The sequence below is a fragment of the Dicentrarchus labrax genome, unplaced genomic scaffold (assembly GCF_905237075.1).
Source record: "Dicentrarchus labrax unplaced genomic scaffold, dlabrax2021, whole genome shotgun sequence".
NCBI classification, from domain to species: Eukaryota; Metazoa; Chordata; class Actinopteri; family Moronidae; genus Dicentrarchus; species Dicentrarchus labrax.
The window spans coordinates 5,922,082-5,941,347 of record NW_026136723.1 but is presented as its reverse complement, the minus strand read 5'-3'; the positions used below and the strand labels follow the sequence as shown (position 1 = coordinate 5,941,347).

Genomic DNA, 19,266 nt, shown 5'->3' with positions numbered 1-19,266 from the left:
CTTTATGCTACTGACTTAATTACAGTTGTTTATGCTGAATAAAGAGCCTAATAATAATAATAATCATAATACATTTTATTTGTAAAGCATTTTTCATAAAAGAATCTCAAAGTGCTACAGAAACCAAGAAAAAAACAAAATAACAAAAAACAATAATATCACAATAATACAAGTGATAAAATACATTAAGAAAAACAGCTAAAAGAGGAGTTGAAGTGCATAGTGAAATTAGAAAAATCTAAGGACAACTTAAGAACGCCTGCCTGACCAAAAAAGTTTTAAGCCCTTAAATGTCCAAGGAGTTTGTTTGGAAACAGAAAGCCCTCTTTGTCAATGCCTCTTTGCAGTTGTATTTATGATCTGAAAATAAAAGGCTATGCAACAGTCAATTACAGCTTCAGAAAGGCTTTTTTCTATCTCTCCTGAGGCCTATGAATCATACTGTGAGCAGTCCTAACATATCACAGTATCCTGTTTCTGCATGCCTGGGCCATGGCACAAACCTTTTTGATGCTGTCAAGAGCACTTTTTATTCAATTCAATTCAATTTTATTTGCATAGCGCCAATTCATAACAGAAGTTATCTCAGGACACTTTTCAAATAGAGCAGGTCTAGACCGAACTCCTTATAACATTATTTACAGAGACCCAACAGTACCACCATGAGCAAGACCTTGGTGACGGGGGCAAGGAAAAACTGCCTTTTTAAGAGGCAGAAACCTAGGACAGATCCTTCGGCTCTAGGTGGGTGGTCGTCTGTCTCGACCAGTTGGGGTGAGAGAGAGAGAGAGAGAGAGAGACAGAGAGACAGACAGACAGACAGACAGACAGACAGACAGAGGTGCACAGCAACAACAGTAGCAACAACCACACTAATAGATTACTATTATTATTACTACAGTTACTATTATTACTATTGTCACTGCTCATTGTCCCCCATCGTTGTTGTCGTCGCCGTCATCATCTTCTTCATGTTCATCATCATCAGTCACTACTATTAGTGTAGTTGTTGCTACTGTTGTTGCTACTGTTGTTGCTGTGCACCTGTCTGTCTGAGCCGAAGGGTCTGTCTGAGGTTTCTGCCTCTTAACAGGCAGTTATCCTTGCCCCCGTCGCCAAGTGCTTGCTCATGGTGGTACTGTTGGGTCTCTGTAATTAATGTTATAAGGAGTTCGGTCTGGACCTGCTCTATTTGGAAAGTATCCTGAGATAACTTCTGTTATGAATTGGCACTATACGAATAAAATTGAATTGAATTGAATTGAATAGTGACTGATGATGAGGAATATGAAGAAGACGACAGCGACAACAACAACGATGGGGGACAACGAGCAGCGACCACAGCAACAACAGTTACCGCAGAAATAATAATAATTAGTAATTAGTAATAATAATAATAACAATAACAATAATATCAGTGATAGTAGCAATGGCAGTCAAGCAGGCCCATGGCAGTTATATAGTTGTTTATATGCTCTAGCCCTGCTACATAATGGAAACCATCAGAGAGGCGAAGCAGTGGACTCTAAAAGGAAAACAGACACTTAAAAAAGCATGTATACTGCCAGCAAAAAAGATTTTCTAATTAAACAATAGTTTGCACTAGTTGCTGACTGATACATGGTCACGGAAGATATACAGTACATAAGAAACTGCAGTAAAACAACAAAGCTATATATGAGGTCATTTAGATGTCTTCATTAAATGGTTTGTCCACCAGAGAGCACTGAGATGATGGTGGTCAGTATATATCAACCCAACATTTAAGGGATACTTATTAAAAAATAGTTTAATTATCATAATCTGTATCATAATCTTGACTCATGATCCACTTACTATCCTTTTCTAGAGCAGTCTTCATCCACAGATTGTTCAGTTGTCATGGTATGAACTAACCGGTGGTCATATGTGGGGTGGGGGAGATACTTACCCCCATCTTGGTTCGAGGACTGAGTTATCTCCATGACAACCGGGCAAACTCCATCTGCTGAAGTGGTTGAAAGCTCTTGAAAAAGATTAGATTCATTCTGAGATTGTTTTGTTAAACTTGTGTTGAAGTTCAAAAATAAACTTTTAAATTGCTCTCAAATATCAATATGTGCTTTAAAAATACAGTATCTACCGCTCTGTTTGTACTAATGTTTGTCATTTAGATGAATGACATATCAAGACAAAATTTAGCTAAACAGACATCATCCGTAAGCTTTAAGCAAGTTGGATTTATACAGAAAAAACAAGCAAGTTAGATAAGTGTTTTTCCTAAGATTATAATTAAAAGTTTGGGGTTGTTTTCTGTTGTTTTAAAGTATCTTTACTGTAGATGTTTTCAAGTGTTAGTCCCTGTATTATAAAGATTTATTGTTCAGTTTGTTTGTGGCTGCAGCACACAACCCTGTGTTTCATATCTTGCCGACCCTTACAATTGAATCACTGACTGCGCCTGAGAGGAAATGAAATGTCCAAATCAGTAGGAGTGACCCTTTAACACACACCTGCCTTTTGAGGATGCTTCTCCTAAATTAAAACAAATGTAATAGTTTTGATTATCAGAAGCTTGTGATGAATTTGGATAGTTTTCAAGGAAAACTTAATAAGTGCTAGCCAAATAAATAAAGTGTGATAGTGCTGCAGAATGAGTCCTTAAAGCTGGAACTTAGTTAGCCTTTTAGCACTTCCAGTTCTTTCGCCTCAAAGTTTTTGAATGGGTTTTAGGTAAGATGCCTGAATCACGTTTTGTTCTATGACATAAAATACATCAGAAAATACTCCAGCGGTGAATTTTGAAGCTTTTATGTGCTTAAAAACAGGCGGTTGCTAACAAATGGCTAAATGGGACTACAAAGGTTGTTGGTGACATTAAACACAGAGACCGACCTACTCACTCGTCCGCCTTTACAGCCTCGTTGTGTTTGTACTCGCGCTCTTGCAAACTATTCTAACTCAAACTTTACAACTTGTAGATTTTAAATACAAGATTGAATTACTAATTAGTGGTGGTGATGATGAAGTCATGCTACTGTGGTGCAGTTTGTTTATAGCCTAATGTTAGCTTTTTACTTAAAGCCAATCGCTTATTTTTTGCAATAATCCAAAAGCCAATGGAAAAATCCCATTGGCTTTTTGTTGAAGGAACCAGGGTGATGCTAACCTCCTGGTTGGCCCACAAAAAAGACATCATCCTGGAGAACTCTATTAGATGGATTGATTTTGTATGAACATTCACGGTACCCAGACAATGTATCCAATGTAGTTTGTGATTATTGTTAATTTGCAAATGCTAACATGCTAATCAGTATACCTGCTAAACATCAACATGTTAGCATTGTCAGTGTGAGCATGTTAGCATGCTGATGTTAACATGCACAAAGCACCTCTTTACACAGTGCATCCTGAACTGCTAGCATAGACTATATTATTGAAATGAATTGGAAAACATGTAGGAATAGTGTTTTCTTGTGTGTGTGTGATCACCTTGAAGGAAAAGTCAGTAAAGGTCAAAAGCTAAAAAAACCCCCAGATGTTCCAGATTTAAAGGTCAAAGCAACCACCAGTTGGTCCTGTCTTGGCTTTTCTGGTGTCCAGCCTGTACACACAGTAGATTGTGTAAAGACCCTTCCCTCCTCAGTGTGTTAGTGACGGTCTATGTCAGCCCATCCTCTGTGTGCTGTGTCCTTGCTACATGTGGAGACTCGCTCATGGAGAACAGATGGGCTATTCCATGTAAACCATCAGAAAACAAACAAATGATCATCAGATGCTCCATCCCCGCCATCAGCCAGCACACCACGGCTTTCCCCTCGCTACACCCAAACAATTCCCCAACTGCTGCTCATTCTCCCCTCTGCCTCTCTGAGTCTGTCCATCATCATATCTTCTGCTCTGATGGCCTTTTTCTTTCCTCTTTTTTCTCTTCCTCTTCTCCTCCTGCCTGTTCCCTGCCATTTCAAACTCAGAGCAGCTCTGCTCACTGTTCACTCAAAAATACTTTGTGGAAAATAAGGCCAAGCTGATATATCAGTTTGAGTAAAGAAGAGAGACAGAGACTAAAACTCTGGGGGAAATATTTGAATATTTGCAAATTCTAGTAGAACATTGAATGCCTGAATGGAAAATCAGCTTCTTCATTACTCCACTGCTTCACCTTTGTCATATTTTTTTCCCAACGGTAATATAGAATAAATTATTTTGTGAAACATTTTGGGATTAATAGGAAAATTACTCAACAGAATAACTGATAATTAAAAAGACTACTAGATGTCCAGTCCATAGTAAAGACTAAACATTGCCATCCACCACTTTCTTATTCCTTATCTCAGACAAACTGCTAATAATGATGGAGCTAATAAATAAAGAACATACCAAATTACTCATTAATGTGTCTGTGTCCATGAAAACACACAAAGGCAGATAAACCAGAACGTAGCCTAGGCCCTGAAGCTTTACACAACAAAACAACCCAAGTACAACGCAAAACCCAATGCCTTGTGGGGACCTGGCTGGTTCAGGGAAGTAGAACTCTGTCACATAATACCAACATTTCAGTTGCACTCGATTTTCTTTAACCACCAAATAAAGTGGTATAGATCATTAGCTACACTAACTGTGTTTCCATCAACGTATTTTGATGTGCATAGAAAAAGAGTTAATGAGCTGGAGATGGAAGTTCTGAATAAGTTGTGACGTAGTGATCATTTAAATCACAGTCAGCTGTTTCCGCTCCGATAGTCTCCTCATCGCTCCCATGGCTCTTTAATACATCCGTGATTGCTGATCTGATGGAACCTTCCTCACATTAATACATGAAAGAACATGTCCGATGTCAATGCCAGATTTACATCCTGTTTTCTGCATTGTTTTTCACTGTTTAACTGAACTAAACGATTGGCACCACCTACTGCTTATCTCGTGAACCAACTCCTAATAATTGCGTAACGGTAGTGGGTAGAAATTTGCAGATTTTCTCAACATTCAGTTAAATATTGAAATTTGTAGGATGGAAACACTGCTACTGTTGGTTTGGTTGCAGTCTGATCATCTGGCTGCTTATGTTTCTTTACTTGTTTGATGACGCTGTTTTACCAGATCTCAGCAATTAACGTGGAGTATCTACTTAACTGATAGAAATAATAACCAAAACTACCAAAATAAGACAAAAATAAGTAGTAGTAAAATTTTCAAAGTGGAATTATGCTTCAAAACTGATGCTGTTGTAAGTTAGAGATCTAGAACAATAATCTGAACATATCAGAGGTGGATGACACAATCAAAAGCCATAAATCAACAAACTTATGCATCTCACCTCAGCTTACACATCACCTCCCATGAGAAAAACTCCCAGGATTCATGCTTCTGTTCCCTCCCCGCTCCCACAATTCCTCTCTGCTCTCACATACTTAACTTTCCTCCCTTTCATCTGTCATTCTCCTTCTCTCTTTCCTCTCTCTAGTGTCTTACAGCACTTTTACTTTCACTTTTTCCTCGTTCCGCACATTGCGATCTGCGACTATGTCTTCATTGCTCCCTGGGTTCCACCCATCTCCGCTCCCCTCCAGTGTTTGTGTAGGTTCTGGACCGTATAGCTGTATTAATGGCACCTCTGGCTTCAAACTGCTCTGTGCTACCTGTCACAGCTCTGTTTCTGCATCCCATCATTGCCAAAGCATCCCACTGACACTGTTACGCTCATTATCGCAGGGCCCGGCCACCCGGCTCAGCTCGGCGTATTCACAACAACAATCCTGCCAGTGTTTTTGAGAGCTCAGGTCTTATGGAGCCTATTTACTGTATGTAAGTGTGACACATATAGAGCACAGTGAAGAGGGTGCACTGAGGAGATCATTAGCAGCAGTCTGTGCAATGACGAAAGTAGCTGCCTCTTTGCCTGACGCCTTGCTCTCTGTCTGTGTGTGTTTGCGTGTGTGTGTGTGTGTGCGTGTTGCAGAACTCGAGTGCAGACCACCGTGTGAGGCTGGACCTGGGCCTGTGGGACAAGTTCAGCGAGCTGGCCACTAAGTGCATTATCAAGATCGTGGAATTTGCCAAACGAGTGCCTGGCTTCACGGGGCTGACCATCGCAGACCAGATCACGCTCCTGAAAGCTGCCTGCCTGGACATTCTGGTAGGTGCTTTTATTTTGGAGGGACAAACTCGTTGTTTAAGGAATGAGACTCGCCATTCTGTTGTTAAAGTGTGGAATGTGAAAGAACGTGAAAACACACTCTGCTTATTCATCATTCTGCACAGTAAAGCTCAAACATCACAGTGAAAAAACAAGAAGTTAGTTGATATCTAACAATCTATAGGTACTGCAACTTAAAAAACCTGGTTGAATGGCCTAGTTACAGCTATACATGACAATGTGCCTAGTAATTGCAACCACAAACACTGTGTGGTGGAAGGACATGTTTCTCGCCCAACAACAAAATTAAGTCACTGCAATGATGAGGAAAACATGTTTGTTCTGGCTCTAACAGTAGTTCATGCTAGTATGTAGCATGTTTAAAGAGTACTACACGCATAAGGCCTTTGCATACACAAATCAAATGTTTCTTTTTCACCATTTGTGGACCAGTTTGTATGATTAAGTGGCATCTAGCGTTGTAGTTGCTGATTACAATACCCTCACCCTCTAGGGCTAGATTTGTTGTTACACGCACAGTTCCTAAAGGTCAAGCATGAATTTCCTTGCTCATTTTTCTCTTGACTCTTTGACACAAGCTCAATCGGTAACACATGATGACGTTAATTTCTGCCCCAATCGATGTCCAAATTAAAAATTGAATATCTGTAATTTGCCAATGTCTGGTAGATCGTTGATCCTGTTGTCTCTGGCATGCATCATCTCTAGACAAATCAAAATGTGCTAGTAAAGAATACAGCTGGCTTCGTTAATAATGTTCACTAAGTACTTTTTGACAGTAAATTTGAGACACTGCTATTTGTACTGTGTTTGATAGGTACAGTATGTCTACTTGAGCACACGTCTGTGCAAATGTCCCCTTTCCAAAATGTTCCAATCATTTAGAAACCAAAAATCTATACATAGGCCAAAAAGAAAAAACAAAACAACTGTTTTGGTCTTGGGATATTACATTCTGTATATAAATGTGTTTGCATAGTGCACAGTGCTCCAGTCTCTGTGCTGCCTTTTAATGTGCATTAGTCATCATACTGTGAACCAGTTTCCCTTTAAAAGAGTAAGATACACAGTTTAGATGTTTCTTCAGTAGAGTCTAAAATATTTAGTAATGAGCTAAAAACCTTCCCAGAACTGTTCACAGCACTTACATAACACAGTTATATAAACATAGCTCTTCATCAGATAGGGAGTTGTCTACTTCAGTGTATTCTCTTATTTATTTGCTAATTTCCCTGTTGTTCCTCAGTGTGTAAGAATCCATTCATTCGTTTAGGCTGCGCAGTGGATCGATAGCCTCGGGTCTCCTGGGGACCGGTGGGTTTAACCTCAAGCCCAGCTCCCATCAGACCAATCCTCAAACCTTATTGGATGACCTACTCAGCTGGCCAATGGGAGTCAGGAAGATCCGATTAATTGATCGCGCCAGTCGATTTTGATTCTTCATGTGGAGTAGCTGTCTGTAGCGGAGATTAGATTACGCACACAGAGACATCTTTCAGCCTCTAATCTTTTTTGGGGACGGTCGTCTGTTTTTTTGAATATCAGGCAGTCGCTGGCTCTGAGTTGAGTTTGTTAATGATGCCGTGTGTTCTTTATGGAGCACAGATGTGGAAATGTCTACATGCAGAGTCGGACGGCTGAATGTTTGTTATTTAGGAGTTGTTAAGTGGAGCAATGTACTGTACTAATGTAGCCGCAGTAATGAGATGGAAAAAGGCAAATGGCTGTCTCTCTTCCTCTTCTGTCTCTCTCATGCATGCTTGGCTGTTGTGGGTTTGGGAGGGGGGATGATCTGATTAGCATTCATTGCTCAGAGGGAGAGGAAGGAAGAGAAAGTGGGAAGAAAGTGATGGCTTGTTATGTGTCATATGGTCATAATTTGTAAGCTGGACTACATTTCAACTCTCAGTAGTACTAGTAATATTAAGAGGCTATTAGTAGTATGAGTAGTTTTAGTGTTATTATACTGTCAAGGATTTCAATAGAGAGTGTCATGCTCAATTCTGGAAAAGAATACAGTAGTTCTTGTTACTTTTTGACAAGAAAAGTACACTGAATGCAAAAATTCTGAGAAATACATTTCCTTACACTTCTTGCAGAGACTTATATAAGAAGATATATATCACCCATTGTATGTCTCTATGCTGAATATGAAGCTAGAGCAAGTAGACGGTTAGCTTAACTTAGCATAAAGGTTAGGAGGCAAGGCGAGGCGTCCGGCCTGGCTCCAGCAACTCCAAAGAGCACTGAGTAACACGTTGTGTGTCGTAGGGCTGTGTATTGGCAAGAATCTGGCAATACGATATGTATCACAATACAGTATAGTGCAATACTGTAATCAGGGGGATATATTGCAATTTTTTTTTAAATCTAATTTTGTCATAGTATAAAAGAACACACCACCATAATGCATCAAATCTGAGCTGACTTTTTTATGCAACCAGAACAGTGGGATCTGCATTGTATTTTTCACAGTCGCTGTAACATCAAAGCCCTCAGTTTACATTTACCACACTGCTGTCTCTGGGGTTGCAATACAAAAATCTTGTTTTTGAGAATTGATACAATTGATGTCGATTGTTTATTGCATACAGAAATACAAGTGAAAAAATATCTTCCTTTAAACACAGCCAGGCTAGTTCCCCCTGTCTCAAGTCTTTATGCTAAGCTGAGCATTTTTTGGACCAGACTATAAACATGTTTATTTCTGCTGTAAAGTTGGGCAGGTCGAGGAACTGCAGCTTTTGGTACTTCTGTTGGATTCATTTGCAGCCACAGATGTTGTCGCTTGGTACAAGGTACCTTGGTACCTTGGTACTTGGTATGAGAGTGGTTTCAAACATGAAGCAAAAAATGCTGAACTATTCCCTTAATTAAGAATAGTATCATTCAATTTCAATATCTGCTTGGTGATATTTCATAATATGAAATATAACAAAATGAGCAAAACCAAAAGCTTGATTACATTAAGTACCTTTCACAGTGTGTTAAAGTCTTGGTACCCTTTCCTATAAGTCAAGTTAAAAGAATGGCTTTATTAATGATTAAATAATTTATTATTGCTTTATAAGTCTTTTATAAGCCATCAATAAGAACACCTTTAGAAGTGCCAGGTTTGGCAATACCCCTCATTAACGGTTTATAACTAAAGCATTAATAAACCATGTTAAGCCTTTACTTGCATGTGGTCCACAAGAAGTAATAAAACCTGCCCTGACTGTTTCTCACAATTTGACACAGACTTTAGGTTAAGTATATGATGGAGCTAGCAGCAGCAGCAGCAGCAGCAGCAGGCCACTTGTTAGTGTGTAAAACCAGTCAGCATAGTAGAGACACCTTCTCTCCTTGACTTTGCAAACAGCTGTCTTATATTTGGGCATAACCACTCAGACGGCTAGAGTTTTCTTTTGTCTTGTTCTCTTTGCCCCTTCTTGAGGAGCAAAAACTTTTCGGTATAATGTCACCATAGAAACCGACTGATTCTCACCCCATGCTTTGGCAGACAGTGAGGTTAGCTAACTGCATGTGTGCACTGTGGCTCATTATTATTATGTAGCTTATTGAGGAAGGTCAAGGTGCACATGAACGACATGCCCACAGTGCTCCGCCAGGGCCTGATGACGTCACCTCCATGCTATCAGCCTTTAATCACCATACAGTCACGTGGTGAGGCTGGTTTTGATTTTGTTTCTCTCACAGACTTTCAGTTGCATGACCACACATCCAGGATTATGTAACTGACAAAAATAGAAGCATGACTAATTTTCACTGTGGTGATTATGCAACTTTTGAGTCTCTACAGGTTTCCATACTTCAGTGTAAGGGATGGAAATCTGCTTCCATCTGCTTGGAAGTTTGGAAAGCACATTTAGAAAACTAAAGACTGTAGTGTGCTTCTTAAAAACTGAGTCTGTTTCCGGTTAGATTGAGTCAGTTCGATTCCAACTGGGGACCTTTGTTGCATAATTTCCTGTCTCTGTCTTTACCACTTGAACACATGAAAAAAGGAACTAATGACTTTTCTAATGGTTATTAAATCACCTTGACGGTGATTTGTTGCAGGGTGTCCATTAATACCTGACGTAGGACACCTACTAAGTAGTTCTAGTGAAACTGTCACAGTTCTAAATGAATGCGCTGAAATGAATTGAATGAAAACAAAACTAAATATCTCATAAACTAATCTTACAACACTCAACTCAACTTTAGTACCTTTCATACAAACATGCAGCCCAAAGTGCTTCACATAACAAACTGAGTGTAGTCCTTTAGGTGCTCATCCTTTGTACACCACAGGCTATAATCCTATTTACTGGATTAGTGTACAATGTTTCCATTGCATTAGAGCCTTATGGGGATGGCAATGATCATCCAATGGGCTACACCAATGGGCTGCATGTCGGACAGTTCTGGCCTCTCTGTCATCCATTAATTCCTGATATTGGACACCTGGTCGGGCATTATCACTTACTAGAACAAACATGAACATTATCTAAAATGATTTTTAACAACCTGACAACCCAAGTGTTTATTGGCTTATAAGTATTAGTAAATTGTACATTAATCAGTCCCTCCAGGAATTCACTGGCTTTTTTGGGGTTGTTCAATTCAATTTTATTTGTATAGCGCCAATTCATAACAAGTTATCTCACTTTTCAAATAGAGCAGGTCTAGACCGAACTCCTTATAACATTATTTACAGAGACCCAACAGTACCACCATGAGCAAGCACTTGGCGACGGGGGCAAGGAAAAACTGCCTTTTTAAGAGGCAGAAACCTAGGACAGATCCTTCGGCTCTGAGTGAGTGAGTGAGAGTGAGAGTGAGAGTCAGACAGACAGACAGACAGACAGACAGACAGACAGGTGCAGGATGATCTGCATTTTGGTGAGGGAATGCAAAACTTATGATTAATGCATGAAGATGCATATTTATGTGAAGTGAAAAATGCAAAGGAAATCATATACAGACACAACCTGGATTAGTTTGCTGCACGTGCGGTATTTGGGTTTTTTTTGTGTGTGTGTGTCTGTGTGTATGTATTTATGTATGTATGTATGTATGTATGTATGTTTTTACCTGCTTCAGTTTCGGTGGCGTTTGTATTGACAAAGTCATACTTGTCAGATGTGACAGAGCAGTGAAGTGAACTCCCAGGGACACAGAGGTGAGAAGTTGAAGGCCGGCTGTGATGACTTTCTGGCTCTTGCTCAGCCATCAACATCCGCTCACCAGCACATTTCTGTGGTGAAGGGCGTAGATATTGTGCACAATAGCTGGGTGCGGGAGTGTCAGAGGAAAGATCAAACACTGTGTGCGTGTATATATATGTGTGCGTGTGTGTGTGTGTGTGTATGTGTGTGTCTGTGTGTGTCTAAACGAAGGCCTGGCCAGCCGGTGCGAGTCACCGCCAGTAGCCATGTTTTATTCTGTTTCATGTTGCAGACACGCCTGCCACTCACTGTCAGAGCCAGCCCACTCAAATAGCTTCAAAGGCTACTGTAGGCTTCACATCCACCATCAGATGCTTCATTAGGTGTACACACACACATACACACACACACACACACACACACACACACACACACACACACACACACACACACACACACACACACATACACACACATGCAGTGCAGCAGGGAGACCCAAAGGTTATTCTCTTTGAGTGTGTGGAAGGTCATTGTTGTGCTTGTCGTCTCTGTGGCTCTTTATGGGAAACTTGTTAGACCTGGTCCAGACTTCTGACACATCAGTCTCACTGATATATCTGAAACTCTGAAAATGAAAATAAGACAACATGTGCGGTAGTTACACCTGGTAGGTGATTCTGATAAAAGGCATGTTTCACCCAACTTACACACACAAACGTGTGTCCTCACTTCTAAGGCTGCATTACTTGATTATTTTGGCCACTTAGGGGGAGCTGAAAACACATTACCTGATATATTGTCACCATAAAGTTGCTAAATGTTCCACTATGTTCTGTCTGCCAAGCAGGTAAATCAGATGTAAAACCAAAACAATGAGCTAAAAGGAGCTAAAAAGCTCTGCAAAGTTGAGGGAACTGCAGAATTGAAAACACAACTTTCACATTACACAGTTATTTTAATTTTTTCTTAATACACAAAGTTCAGCTTTAAATGAACATTTTCAATATTGCAAGCACCACAAACAGGTGGTGAGAGCAAAATCTGAAAGAACTGGACCTATGAAATAAAAAAGTATTAGCAGTTTTAGATACCATAATACATTCTTTTTTGTTATTATATAATATTTATATATATATTTTTTTTATATACATATATAATATTTTTCCATATATCAACCAGCCCCATACTGAAACCCTCACCCTGACTTTATAAGGACACTTTCAACTTAATTTCCTTCCTCGTGTTGCTGGTCTCTGCTTTACTCCTTTATAGATCTGGAGTAGTGCTGTTTTCCAGCACTTTCAGGATAAACTATAAGACTGTCTTTCTGTGATGCTGTTCTTCATCGGAGTAAACTTTGTCTAAATATTACAGGCATGATAAGAAAAGTATGCTAATATGCACCCTTTATAAAGGGTTTGAGTTTTAAGTAATGGCTTTATTAATGGTTAATAAATAACTTACTAATGCTTTACAGATCAGTTGCAAACATTAATAACAACACATTTTGGGTTGCCAAGTTGTGCAGAAATTCCTTTGTCCAGTGTTCCTTATTTTTATTTGTAAATGATGCAGTTATACATGTAGATAATCCATTAATAAATTGTTAAATTGTTAATACATGATTTAGGTGCAGATCCTTATTTTTCACAGCCTGGCAACCTAAAAGTTGTTCTTATTCCTATATAACTGATGTATAAAGCATTATTACATAATTTGTTAACCATTAATAAAACCATTAGTTACAACTTATAAACCATTTATAATGCCTTATAAGAATGGAGTATCATTAAATCATACTTTGTTTTCTGGTTTATTATATGGATTATCAGGTCAAACAGTTGGTTTGACCAGACTGTGTTTGATAAAAAGCTTGAAATAAAAACAATTAGCCATGGGCTTCAAGAAAATAAGAGAAGTGGACAAAAGAAAAACACAGATATGTTTCACCAATTTGCTCTAACACTCTATAATGAAGATTGATGACTTTCACCCTGATATTCAGAGGCTTTTAGTGGAGAGATTTAGTGTCCAGATGATGATTTCATGGCTTTTTTTAACCTCCTCCACTCTGACAAGAATAAAACTCTCAGTTGCATGTCAGATTTTGCAGTAAAAATTTCAGCTATCTGCAGCTTCATCTCTATAGACCAACACTCTAACTGTATATCACTAAGTTTCCTGTCCACTAAATCCCTGCTGACTAATCCTCTCCCTGCCTTCCTTCCCTCCCCCGTCAGATCCTGCGCATCTGTACGAGGTACACCCCCGACCAGGACACTATGACCTTTTCAGACGGGCTGACCCTCAACCGGACGCAGATGCACAACGCTGGCTTCGGCCCGCTCACCGACTTGGTGTTCACTTTTGCCAACCAGCTGCTGCCCATTGAGATGGACGACACGGAGACAGGCCTCCTCAGCGCCATCTGTCTCATCTCTGGAGGTGGGTGTGCCAGGGCAGAGTGCTGGGCATTTAGGGAGGGGGAGGGATGGGAGGGGGCAGCAGGAAAGAAGGACAAGAATATAATAAGAAAGGAAAGGACACAAATATTAGTGTAAAGCACTGCTTCCTTAATCACACGTTGTGTATAGGTTTGGAGCAGTTCAAAGAATGATATTCCTTTCTCAGACTGCGGGTCCAACCTTTGCAGGTAAAATCATTGTCGAAGTGATCCTCAAATTATTATTATTATTATTTATTCGCAGGTACGTTTTTAAGCTGTTCAGTGTGCTGCAGTCAACAAGTACATTAGCTGCCGACGTTAGCGATGCACTTCAACCGCAGTTCAAGTTTGTTTGGCCGCTTCTTCAACAAGCTGAGGTGCAACACAAGACATGTGTCAATGCTAGATAAACTGAGGCTATTTTTGTGTTGTGTCACAGCTGCTCAGCAAAGTAAAGGTTGAGCGGTGACAGATACGTTTAAAGACTATGTAACTTAAAGAAGACATAACACAAATTAAAAGTTGAATTCATAAACAGTCAAATATAACTTTGATAGGTTAATTACACTTTTACACTTAAGCTGCTACAGTTTTACTTGGTATGACCACTAGTTTAATGTTAATGTTAAGTTAATGTTAGCAAATGAGAGTTCCTAGCCTGGGCACTGGATATGATGAAATGGAGTTGAATCGGATGGAGGAGGGTCACAAAGATTTCGCACTGAAATGAAATCAGCAGAGAGGAAAACAGATTTGACAACAATGACATGATCGGCTGCAGGAGACCTTTCACTATATCTTGAGAAAGATAGTTGATCGTTGAGTCTCATTTCCAGTGTCAAATGCAGACGCTTTGGGACCCTGGGAATGACAATCAACAATCAACTATCTTTAAGCTTCCAACCCAAAGAGTCTTTCTATCTTCCTTGGCTCTGATTGGTTGTTTTTGTTCAGGCCCGGTGGATTCTTGCAAATACCATTTGGAGCACTAGGAGGAGCCAGAGGAACCTGATTGTTTCACAGATTATCTGTCTCTTGCAGCATTAAGAGTGAGAGAGAGAGAGAGAGAGAGAGAATTGAATGAATGAGTTAGTGTGATGACTTTTCTCTCTTCTTCTATTAGTCAGTGTTTTCCATTGAAAGTAGCTAGCACTAGCTCCAAAAGTTGCTGAAAGTCGTCAGGTGGGCTAATTTGCGTATTGATGACATCTTCATGCATTCATTTGCATAATGCTCAGTGGTCGTGTCATTTGCAGTGAGGGAGAGATCACCTTAATTCATATAAAAGAAAAATCATTATATATATATATATATATATATATATATATATATATATATTGAAGTTAAGTAAAATCTACAAAGGGAAAGAGAAGAATAAACTAAATATTTCCAAGCTATAAGGACACACCCCAGCGCTGTGAGCAAGTGGAGCCATGCAGCATGCACAGGGCTGGAAAAAACATTAAATCAAGCAAGAAAGTCGCCAAGTTAGCAACACTGCCTCTACACTATATTTCAGATAAACATTTTAAAGGTTTGATCAACAAAAATAGAGAGAGGTGCCATTATTATCATTACCCCTTGTAGCCCCTGCAGCAGCTGTTCAGCAAACTTGCTTGCTTTAAAGTGAAATGATTTCATCGCTTATGTGCAAAGAATTTCTGTCCACAAAGACAAAGAATACAGGGACACAGTTATGAAACCAAAAATATTACAGATCAAATCTGTATGTTTAAAAAAAACATGCAATTTAATTTCAGTTGGACTTAAAAACAACTAACAATATATATTTTTTCCTTTTCAGTATCTAATCATTATGTGACCCTTCAGATTTAGCTTGTGACCCCTTGGGAAGTCCCAATCCCAGGGTTGGGAAACACTTTTATAAAGTATCAGATATCTGCAGCTGCAGCCAAGAAACATCAGTGCACAATCCCACAACACTCCTGCCAGATGAATATGTCAAGTTAAAGGCTTTTTGCAGCCTGATTACATCATATGTTTAGCACAAATTCTAATTTTAAAGATAGAAACAGACTTGACAGTGTAGTCGTGGAGTACATCAAGTGGAATGAATAAACTGATCCACTCCACATTCAAACCATGCTCGACTGCACCCCATTCAACATAGTCAGCCCGTATTGATTCCTCCAGTTAAATATTGAGTGGAGCTACAGCCCAGTTTGGGATGAAAGTAAGCCAGCCTCTGCGGGAGTCTGAAACCAGGTCAACCACAGGTTGCTATCAGTGAGGCAGCACTATCCTGACTGCCAAACATGGGGGTGGCGGGGGGGGGAGAGGAGAGGTGAGGAGAGGGGGATGACGTGCAGGTGTGTCACAGCAGCGTCAGTGAGCTGAGTGGATTGTTTGAACTGCCCTCTCAGAGGAAATAAGCCCGCTCTGGTTGTTCTCCACCAAGATACCCCAGGCAGGATTCTCTCTCTCATGTCAGGCTACACACACATTAACACACTAGTCTCTGTCTTCTTCCCCCTTACACACACACACACACACACACACACACACACACACACACACACACACACACACACACACACACACAAAGTTTTACTGTACATCCACCAAAAGTTACTCAGCTTCAGTTGTCATTACCACTGCACCTATGCTCAGGCTCCATTGCTGCTGGGATTTCATCCAACAATCAGGTTCAGGTTCAGGTTCAATATATATAAATATATATATATACTCAATCCCCAGAGCCTTGACAAATATTACAGGCTCTTGCATAATCCGTGGACAGTGCGAGAACACCTCTGATTGCATCTGTAATCACACACTGTGACAGCAGGTCCAGCAGCTGCTGATTTCAGTGCACACACTGTCACCTTGTGGCCTGATGGTGTGGTGCATGTGTGTGTGCACATAAAACTTCTTCAGTCATCTTCAGTGTGTTACATGACATTTTCAAAACAGACCAATTCATGTATAATATCTAAAACATTATTATACTAATATAAAACATATTTAAAGATACTAGTTTATATCTACTACTATTTAAAGATCCCCTCCAGACATGTATCAGGACCTATATAGCCTACAGTTCTGCATGGAACAATAATGTTTGTCTGATATGTTTTTTTCCATCTGGCCATCGGTTCTATCAGTTATGATCACATGCAGTCAGACAGACTGCAAACATGTTGACAGTTTTCCAGATTAGCTAGCACTGTATCAGGAGGTAAAACCAAAAATCTCATCCAGTTGAGTCTGACTAACCTTGGGGAGCTTTTAAAACCTGCCTGATCATCTGACGGCTCATGTTTCTTTCCCCGTTGGAAGGACCTTCAGCACTTTAGATCTCACCAATTACACTACTTTAACCAATATATGCATGCCAGTGCTACAATAAAATCCAAGTTGTAATAAAGCATTGTTTTCCTTAATATAGAAGGGGAAATCTGTACAGCCTTAGTTTAAAGTAATAGTACTAAGAAATCCACTATTTGTAGCACTGCCACTATATTATTGCAAGGACAGCTTGAAGATGTAATATTACCTCTTGGGTTGGAAGAATGCACAAGTTTAAAATGCTATATCCAACACTGGTTAGCTAGGGTTGTGTAATGATGGAGAAATTATAATGCAATAAAAATAGAAATTAAGGTCCACATTAAGATAAGATAAGATAAGATAAGATGTTCCTTTATTGATTCCCCTTAGGAGAAATTCAAAATTGACACAGCAGCATAGGGCAATGTAGTGCAAAATAGAGTACAGAAGTGGAAGTACAACAAGATATCACAAAATAAAATATTACAAAATATTAGACTATAAATGGATATAGACATATAAATGAATGTATATATATATATACATATATATATAGTGTATATATAAAGTATATACACTATGCATATTCAAGTCGTATAATTAAACCAAATAAAACCTGAAACATGATGAATGCACAAGGACTGTGGAGCCTATTAAAAGGTCCATGTTTCAGTGGGGGATTTGAGCCAGCGTGTCTATTTAGAGAGCATTGACCAGCAGTCATCCTAATAATCACTGTGTGCAAAGGGCTCTCAGAATAGATGCATGGCGTTGAAAACCGTGTCTGCTGATTGGGTTTGATGCGTTCAGTGTGCCTCCCTGCTGTTTGAGACTTTAAAACCTCAGTTATCAGAGCTTAACACGCCAACTCAAAAAGAAAGGATTCAAATGAGTTTTCCGCTCAAGTTATCTCATTGTTACCATCTCTGCAAAATCTCCTCGGCAGCAAATGAGTTGACATAATGAGATAAAGTCTTCCTTCTTAATCAAACCAGGCTTCATGCTGTGATACATGTATTAGCCTCTAGCTGGTCTCAATCAGATAAAGCCATGGCATGGATTTGTCATTGTTGAGCCTCAAGTCTGACTTGATTCGTGTGTATGTGTTTCAGATCGTCAGGATCTGGAGGAGCCCTCCAAGGTGGACCAGCTCCAGGAGCCGCTCCTGGAGGCTCTGAAGATCTACGTGAGGAAGCGTCGGCCCAGCAAACCGCACATGTTCCCCAAAACCCTGATGAAGATCACAGACCTGCGCAGCATCAGCGCTAAAGGTAGGAATGATATTGGCTTACCGTTGACATAAAGGGGATCACAGTCAAAAATGACAATAGAATGGGGTCATTCTAGGTCTGCCACAGGTCTTAGTATGCCTCAATCAAACTCGGTTGTACAACTACAGCAAGTGATTGACACAAAGGCTCGTGGGAAAGGTCTGCTCTGTCTTTGTGATCTTGACATAACGTGTACAAACAAATTCAATTACCTCCTAGAAAGGAGCTCAAACGCTGCCTATTTTTTTTAATGCTTCTGGACACTTGACCAATCACTGCTAACCCTGCGAGGCAGATGGACTCACAAGGTCACATGAGAGTCTTGACTGGTTTCAATCTATGCCTATGTGGTCCATACAGTGGACCAATGAGCATCCTTTGAGGAAGTACTGGCAGCTACGGTGGTGGACTAAAAGAGGTTAGCGTAGATGCTGCTAACATCAGTTCTATCAGAACTGGAGAGTAAGAAGAGCAAAGAACAGCTCTGATGGCGTTTTTGGTCTTCTCCCAACTGGCTTCAGTAAGAGTTTGACTACATGATATGGTTCATTGATCTGATTGGTCAAAGTTTATTTGTGATAGACGCTGATAGACAGATGGTTCATCCAATCACCTCTAGAGTATTTCTTGCAAGTGTCTTTCAGTGTCCTTTTCCAAACAGTTTCCAATTAAGACTTCCCAGATGGTTCTGTGCAACAAATCATTGTTGGACACATTTGTGGCCACAGATTACTCATTACTTATAGTGTTGTGAAGTCTGAAATCCTATTTTCATTTTTCTTTTAATGAAATCTTCCAAACTATTTGTAATAAAGGGTTAGGGTTAGGGTTAGGTCAAAGGCCCAGGCGGGACTTTAAGGAACAGTAGAGAACTCCTGAGAAGCAACACACAGTCAACACATTAATTTGCTTTTTAACTTCTTTGAACTGGCTTCCTATAAAACTCTATTGATTTGAACTTTCTGT

General features: G+C 39.8%; 1 protein-coding gene across 3 annotated transcripts in view; it reads left to right on the top strand.

Moving 5' to 3' along the window:
• The window catches only part of LOC127358027 (retinoic acid receptor beta-like), a 201,657-nt gene that overhangs the window by 175,549 nt on the left and 6,842 nt on the right, over positions 1-19,266 (top strand). For all 3 annotated transcript variants that reach the window (XM_051390863.1, XM_051390864.1, XM_051390866.1), the window contains 3 exons: positions 5,942-6,118; positions 13,533-13,737; positions 18,142-18,300. In XM_051390863.1, coding sequence (XP_051246823.1) covers positions 5,942-6,118; positions 13,533-13,737; positions 18,142-18,300 — 541 coding nt within the window. The remainder of the gene's footprint in view (positions 1-5,941; positions 6,119-13,532; positions 13,738-18,141; positions 18,301-19,266) is intronic.